The 8,552-nt window shown below is 37.1% G+C and overlaps 2 protein-coding genes across 4 annotated transcripts in view; one reads left to right on the top strand and one right to left on the bottom strand.

Moving 5' to 3' along the window:
- NECAB1 (N-terminal EF-hand calcium binding protein 1) overlaps positions 1–8,552 on the top strand; it is an 81,486-nt gene that overhangs the window by 54,500 nt on the left and 18,434 nt on the right. The window lies entirely within an intron of this gene.
- Positions 3,063–8,552, bottom strand: part of PIP4P2 (phosphatidylinositol-4,5-bisphosphate 4-phosphatase 2) — a 28,004-nt gene continuing 22,514 nt past the window's right edge. For 2 of the 3 annotated variants that reach the window (XM_081919826.1, XM_081919825.1), the window contains exons 5-7: positions 8,223–8,275; positions 6,653–6,743; positions 3,063–4,611 (exon numbers count right to left, since the gene is read on the bottom strand). In XM_081919826.1, coding sequence (XP_081775952.1) covers positions 4,468–4,611; positions 6,653–6,743; positions 8,223–8,275 — 288 coding nt within the window. In that variant the 3' untranslated portion in view covers positions 3,063–4,467. Of the gene's footprint in view, positions 4,612–4,717; positions 4,805–6,652; positions 6,744–8,222; positions 8,276–8,552 lie in introns of all 3 variants that reach the window. The other variant, XM_081919827.1, reaches the window with a different exon arrangement.

Raw genomic sequence — 8,552 nt, 5'->3', positions numbered from 1 at the left:
ATTTACTATTAGCTTTAAACTGTCATTCTTTGCAGAATATATACGTTTTTTTCTTTTCAACTCTTGAGTAGTAGTTAATCCTTACATTGAAACTTGTGGCCAGAGTTCTTGGTTTATCCTTTTCAGTGCAACCCCATAGTCGCCTTTGACTGGACTTAACCGTCCAGGGGTCCTTTACCTTTACCTATTAAATTTTTATACCGCCCTTTATTCGAGGATCACAGGGCAGTTTATATATATATATACACACACATAGAGAGAGAGACAAAAAATAATACCATCTCTCCCTACGCACAGCTAGAAATTAGCCAGAGAACTAGGAGAGGACGAATGTTTTTGCCTAGCCTGCTGTGGGTTAAACCACAGAGCCTAGGACTTGCCGATCAGAAGGTCAGCAGTTCAAATTCCCGCGATGGGGTGAGCTCCCGTTGCTTGGTCCCAGCTCCTGCCAACCTAGCAGTTCAACCTTCCTGCGGGAAGGTAAACGGCATTTCCGTGCACTGCTCTGGTTCGCCAGAAGCGGCTTAGTCATGCTGGCCACATGACCCGGAAGCTATCTGCGGACAAACGCCATCTCCCTTGGCCTATAGAGATGAGCGCCGCAACCCCAGAGTCGTCCGCGAGTGGACCTAATGGTCAGAGGTACCTTTACCTTTACCATTTAAAGATAGTGGGGAGAGCATTCCACAAATGGGTAGCCACCACTAAAAAGACGTGTTTTGGTGTTGCCGCCTTCTGGATTTCTCCTAGATGAGGCACATGAAGAAGGGTACAGTCCTGAAATCTATTTCAGGAGGTACTGGGGCTGAAGTTGCTTATGAATAAATCCCACTGGGTAGGACTTGAGTGCTGTGCTCAGGTCCTGCCTGTGGTTTCTGCTTCGCCAAAGTGAACCAAGCAGTATATAAATTTTATGAAATACATAAAGTAACAGGGTGCTGGACGAGATAGAGACCATTGGACTGATCAAGCAGGCTCTTACGTTCTTAACTAATGTGTAGAACTATGGTAGACATCTACTGTATAAAATGGAAAGTGGGTGGAGTCATGTTTCTCATTTTGCTGCATGAGCTTATGTATGCATAAATCCTGCAGCATTCAATGGATCTGCTCAGGTAAGCGTGCATAGGATTACAACCTAACAATGGAATTTTGTTTAGTTTTGTGAGACTTACTCTCAGGTAAGTGCGTATTGGTTTGGAGCTGCAAGCCTATGCACACTTCCATTGTGCTTTAATGACCACAGTGTGATTGCACTGTTGGGGACTAAATGTAGAAAGGATGGGGAATGAAAAGGTTGAAAAAACTGCTTAAAGCAATGAAAATGAAGATACGTTTTTATTAGACATTTAAATTCAGGTCAGGATGAAGCTGCATATGGATTAAACTTACATGGAACAACTTAGACTGGAGTTTTTGACCCCAACTTTTCCAGGTTATGCTTTTCCTTTTAAGTGCTTCAGCAAAATCCGTCCATTGTCTGTTTTGGACAATACTGTGTGCTGGCAGTAACTCCAGGCTCCACAGCAGGCATCTTTCTCAACACCTGTTGTCACAAATCAACATCAAGTGGAAATAAAAGGGATTGAACCTGGAATCTTTTGTATGAAAAGAGTTGCCATCTTCTGTTTTTAGAAATTTTTACATCTTCCGTTATGTGGCCCTGGTCTCATGCATTGTTGCTTTCGTCCAGGGGAAGAAACAGAGCTTGGATGGCTATTTGTTGGGAATTGTTTAGCTGTGATTCCTGAATTGTAGGGGATTGGTCTAGATGATCTGGACCTTCTAACTACGATTCTGTAGACTCCTTCACATTCTGCTCAGTGTATATCATTGGCAGCAAGCTACACTCTGACCCTATGCTATTATTCAAGGGCTTTTATGGTCCCTTTAGGGTCCTTAATTCTTAAATCATAAACTGTCTTATATACAGTTAACCTTCAGTGCCCACCAGCTATGAGAGAGAGGCCTTTCATGATGAAAATATCACAGCAACTCTGGTGGTCTACATTTTCTTCATAGTGTATCCTTGCTTATTTCACACATGCACTTGGGAACTTAAAAGATTTTACCAAAAAAAAACAAACACCTGAAGTCCATTATGACTTTGGCAATGAGAAAATAGTCTTATCATAAGGTTGATATACTATGATATAGTGCCAATTTTACAACTGGCTGTTCCATTGCCCTTATAGATTTTTCATTTCAAGCCTCAGGGTTGATAATGTTTCTTCATTTTACGAAGGTCTTGGAAGTATTCCAGATGAAACCTACTTTTAGAATGTCCTTTTCCTTAACATCCTCAAGTTCCTTTCAGTTGTTATTCTGGTCACAATAAACAAATTTTTGGTGATGTTATTTCTTTGTATATTTGGTCAAAACAAAGCATTGTTATTATTTTTAAAATTTGTTTCAAAAAACTTGATGTGTTGATTTTAAATCCTATGACATCTAGACCCACTTAGTGTGTAGTATTATTTTTAAAAGATCAAAAATAGAAATGCAACAGCACTCTCTCCAGCAATAATACATATAAAGCAAAACTTTTAAAAAATGTCACTGAAAGACCTGGGTAAATGAAAAAGACCTTCAACTGCTCCCAGAAAAAAATCCTCAGCACGTAGTAGCCATATTTTGTAGTAGCTGAAGTTTCTGTGCAGCCTTCACGGAAAGCAGCATATACCGTGCACTAGAGTAGTGAGCTCTTATAAGAGCATTGTTTCATCAAGACACACCTATTACCATTTCCTGTATAAAATAAACATGTATGAACTAAAATGTTGCAGTGAAAAAGACTTGCTTGTAGTTAAGTGGCAATCATGACCAAACTAACCTAGGAGTAAGCCCCATTGAATTGAATGTGATTTACTTCCGAGGGCCTGCATTGGTGATTAATGGGTTAAACTATCGTGCCTCGTGGGATTAGTCACTGTACCCCATGGAAGAAAGATTACCCCTTCTTGTTGCCTCTTGTCTTTCCTATGAATCCCAAATCACTGGCTACTGGCTTACAAGTTCAATGAACCCACCACAGAGGTTCCCCAATGAGAATCCAAAAATAATAGATTTGAATAATAATCTTTATTAGTGTATTTTAAAAGGTACATGGTAATCCTGAGCTACTGCTTTTGTACATTTAACATTATACAAAGACTTTCATTTACAGTTTGAAGGATACATTTATTGTGCTCCAAATCCTCACCCAAGCATCACTTTGCCCCCAAACAGGAATATAGATCACTGAAAATATTATGCACAACCCTGGAACATTTACGTTTATCTAACCTCAACTCCCATTATCTAAGGACTACTGTAATCTAAAGGGCTCAGGGTATTCCTTCAGAATTTTAAAAAACACTTTGTGTAAAACTTCAAAGATGGGCAGTGCAATAACTGGTCCCCATAATTTATTTGTGACCTCAAGAAAATCATCTTTAGTTGTTCAACTAGTTTTCAGTGTTATACTAACCAGCTATACATCTATGGAATGATCAGAGTAACTGTTTACTCTATTTCATTTCCTATTAGTTAGTGTAAAGCTATATTTCCCTTTGCAGTGACTGGAAAATTATTTTCCTATTATGGAAAATAAACCACAATCCAAGCAAACTGAGAGGTAACCCAACATCACCCTATAGTCATCTAAATTTATAAAACAAGTCATATCAAATGCTTCCCTTACTTAGACCCTGTAAAGGAACTCATACAAATTGCTAGCAATTAAGTTCCATTAATCCAATCATGGCTTTGCCTGTAAAAAGATAAAAAATATTAAGTGCCAGGGTCCTTGAAAGAAAGAAAGAAAGAAAGAAAGAAAGAAAGAAAGAAAGAAAGAAAAATATCCAAGCTGAATTTTAATTGTGTTTAAATTAATGTTTTTCTTAAGATGAACTACCAAAATATTATACTGTACCTTGACTTGGAAATTTGAAAGCATACTGTGTTTACAAATGGTGACACCCTAGCAAAAGCTCCATTCTTCAAAATGATGCACACTTAGTAAGATCACTTTGTTCTTAAGTAGAAGTTACAGTAAGCAGTTAAAGCAAAATGCTTATTGCTTAAAATTTTAAAGCAGGCTGCTTTGATACAGTTTGTAAGTGTACATACAAATGTGAAGCAATTGTAGAAACTCAAACACCTTGCTTTTACATACTCATCTCAAATGGCACAGACTGTTTAATATAGTAAAAGAATACTGTAGTTGGAATTAAATTCAACAGTACTTTTAAGACAGATGTATGATAGTGTAAACAAAGCTTTAGTATTTAGAGGTTGGGAATCTAGCAGCAAAACAAATTATTTGCATATAATGTAGTGCAATGAATATTTGTTCTTAAAGGATCCCCAGCCTTATAACTATCTGTAACAGAAAGGAAATATTAAAAGGAAAAATATTTAAGTTACTCAGTTCATATTATCAGACCCTCTAGAAATCTCCATTTTCTATAAGAAAGCATAAGGAGTCTATGCAAAACTGTGTTCTGGATAACTGACTTTTATGGCTCCCCAGTAGCAGGCTCGAATTAGGCAGACCAAGCCTAAGAGGTAAGCAATAGCCCAAGAAACATAAGTGGCATGAAAGTTTCTGGCAAAATCTTGCGTACCAACCTGTTAAAAATAAAAAGGAACACCAATTAATAAGTATCATTTAAATCTTTAAGGTGAAGCATTAACAATTGGTATAAAATTAATACTTAAAGGAAAAAATAACAACCTTATAGGTTTCTGAAGCAATTGCAGTCTGTTCTGAGTTAACTTATTTGGGACACAGATAGCCTTTTCCTATTAGCACATCAGAAATCTATTGCCATAGAGAGAAGTTATTTTGCATTTCATACTCAGTAAGTTATCAGGATTTTTTTTTAGTTTTTACCCAAAAGAACATGCTGTTTTCCAAAAGACACAGAACACCAATTACATTCTAAACAATGGAAGTACTGTATAGGGTATAGGAATGGTCAAACCTACTGAGATGTCCATAATAATTATACCATAAACAATTATACAAGTTTGCTGGAGGCATACTTGCCATCATATTTAGTGTAACAATAAATACGACCCTGATCACCACAAATTTTGTATTTTAATTGTGAAATAAAATAATAAATTGGACATTTAAAGTTACCATTTTAAAGCTATATTTTACAACTTACATTTATTGTCTTGGAATATACTTGCTCTTCTTAAAAAAGAAAAACTTTGCTATTCCTGCTACAGTTCTTGCCTCAAAGCCTTGCCTTTAACAGAGCTTTGCAATATAGCAATTACCCCCTCCTGCTGCTGTCTTCAATGGGTTAAATGCCATTTATAAAATATATAGGTAAAAGGTAAAAGACCCCTGGACTGTTGAGTTCAGTCAAAGACAGCTACGGGATGTGGTGCTCATCTCACTTCAGGCCGAGGAAGCATATTTGCATGCATAGTAGACAATGTGGGGAACCACCTCTTGGGTCAATATATTTTTCTTACTGTAACTTGGTTCGTTTGGGAACAGTGCACTATAAAGTTACCATAAAATCTTTCGGGGGACGTTGCCCTTTCACAGTTAGGTCACAGCTTCCCAGGAGTAAAGAAGTACTTCCATGCACATCTGCAGTCCAATCTTGCATATCCTTGTTTTCTAAGTTCAGACGGACATGCTCCTAAGTTAAGTGTGTATAAAACTCCAGCCTACATCAGTGCAGCAAGTTCCTACTACAGTTCCAAGTATCATGGGAGAATTCATGCAACAAGGCACAAATAAGATGAAAATGGACATAACTGTAACTCTATAGCTATTGATCCTTTTCGTGATCAGAATAGAATTTAAGGAAGCCAGGAACCACATTTTTTTTGCATTCAACACACTAGCTGCACTTTCTTTGTTTAGATTGACATCACCAAGGGCATGAGCATCTGTGTGTACAAATCACAGCAGAAGTTATCATTCTAAACAAAAGAAAGGTTATTTTAAATCTCCAATGACTACATATGTTGAAAGCTATTCAGTATCTCCCTCCTGGCAACGTGGGCAAGGAAAGGGATACCCATCTGGACAGACTGAGGATAGAGATAGCCCCAAACTACATATAATAGTGATAAAGCCAGGTATTTGAGCATAGATCCACCATCACCACATGTTCCTTGAGCTGTGTGTGGAATGTACAAGACAAAATCCTTGCCATCTTTTCCCCCAACTCTGCTCCAATACCCTATGACACTTTAAATTGGGCTGAGTACCTCAATCTGCAGAACTGACACGGAGGGGCAGTGGGCTTTGTTGAGCTGCTTAGCTGACATGCAGCAAAGCTACCCATCCCTGCTTTAAACCACAACACAGGATCCAATTTAAATTTGACTGGGGAATAGCACTAGGGAAAAACATGGGTCAGCTGTTGCAGTGTGTAGTTTGGGCCACACTAGGGGCCTTTCCCAATGACAGAAAAGTTTTCCATTTTTATTCTGAGATTATTTTGCAGCGTTATGATGCCATGCATGATAATATGAAATGTAGGAATGAAGCTTATAAAATACATTTTGATACACACCAGCTTATGAATTCCTTTAGGACACATAAGCAAAGAGTCCCAATTTTTTGCACCACTACAACAATACCACTAGCTCTGTTCAACTGCAGGATACCATTACTGATTTAATTTAGATTACTCACAGTTAATCCAACTCCAATGAAGATAAATATCATTCCAATTGTAATATATGCACAACACCGTCTTCGTGGAAGTGCACATCCAACAGAAGAACTGCAAACAAACAGTATGCCACAGCGAGAATTTAAAAAAACCAAAACCAGTTTCGACTTTTAATAAAGGATTCATTAAAGGGTATACGTTCTACATCTCCCCTGATGGAAGTTATGAGTTTAAGCTTGTTAAGAGTCTAATCTCAATCTGGATTTCAAAGTTACACCACATTCTGGAGCAAGGAAGGTTACAGATGTCCCAATTAAATTCATAGCAGCAACAACATTGCTTACAAAAAAAATCTGTAAGCTGTCATGTGATTGTTCAAATGCTCAAACGCTCCACTAAAAGACCAGAAAGGGCTCATATGCCTAGCGTGTGACTTATTATTATTTTTTAATGTTCCTGGAATTCTTTTTAATTGCCTGGTTTATGCAGCTTTACTACAATAAGTAATTTCAAAGTATTCAAACTAAAAGATGAAGTCCCCTGGGTACTACTTAATGTGGCTTGTACCTTGGTGCCCGGGGCTTTCCATTGGTCCTTACTTAACTAAGATGACTAAAACTACTGTCAAGAAGGTGATTTGAAAATTCTGTAGTTTTATTTAGATGCGCTTCATAGGTCACTTTTGTTTTCTGCACACAGCTGATCATCATGTACAAAACTTTATACATGTCATGTTGTTTGAACTATTTTGCACCTCCAGTGTGGTTAAAATTACATATCTATACCAAGTACAGAAAGTTCTGGTCACTACTTCCCTACCCTGTGTTTCACCACTCTTCTGTCAGTATGGCAAGAGGTTTCACACCACCACAAGCCTACCACATCACTAAAGTACCAAAGGAATCTGGATGCAATTCCTGTTCTGAATTATAGTTAGAAAGTTGTAATATAGCTTCATTTTAAAATGTGAACACGACCAATTGCAAGAATGATACAGTGCAAACTATTCACTCATTTTAGTAGCACTATTAGATGTCATTGCTACTGTTCCAGGAAGGCTGTTCTCTTACTGATACTGATACTGTTTTGTTTTTTGTTCTAAGCCTATTCATCGTCAAGAAGTGTTCCAGTAAGAACTTCTATCAGGTTAATCTGTAAGCATTATCAAAATGACCATCACAACAATAATCAAAATAGGTAATAAATTGCTTTTTATTATTGTTTCTAGTTTAATTAAATTGCTTCACTAAAGAAAGTAGCATGCATATTTTTCATATCAACAAAGAAAAACTTATTTGCTCTTCATGTACTTGCTCCAAAACTGTGGTTTTAAAAATACTATTTCATGCTAAATAGAAAATTAATATTTCTTTCAGCAACTGTTTCTCTCTGTATCCAAGCATTTCCAATTCAGTAATAATTTTCAATAGTTTTTGACTAAGGAAAATTAGAAATGACAAGAGAAGGGTGCATTGACATTCATTATCAGTATTTACAAATATTTTGTCCAATAACTGAGGGATTATATTTCAAATACATATACTATCTGCCAAAATAACAACATTAGTAGAAGCACTTGTTGAAACTTACATTTTTTTGCAATGTGGGCACTTTGCCAAAGTGTTGAATCTCAGTTCCATCCACTGTAATAAATAAGGAAGGAAGTGCTGAAAAAATGCCAGTATGAAAACTGTTTATTTTGCTTCATGTTAAATGTCACTGGGAATCACAGCACAAGATTTTACTTCTCATGCTTCACTTAGTTTTTATTTCTCGTTTCCTTCCGTCACTGGGATGCCCTTTTGCAAGCAGTATCCCCACACTCTGTGGTTTGGGATTTCCTTACAAAACGATTTCCCATGACTTGCTGCTTACTAGGATGTCTGACGTACTATACGCTCTGTTTATAAATGGCAGTAG

The sequence above is a fragment of the Podarcis melisellensis genome, assembly GCF_964234715.1.
Source record: "Podarcis melisellensis genome assembly, chromosome: 7".
Classification (NCBI taxonomy): domain Eukaryota; kingdom Metazoa; phylum Chordata; class Lepidosauria; order Squamata; family Lacertidae; genus Podarcis; species Podarcis melisellensis.
The sequence above is the reverse complement of the archived record's forward strand: the minus strand, read 5'-3'. Positions and strand labels throughout refer to the sequence as shown.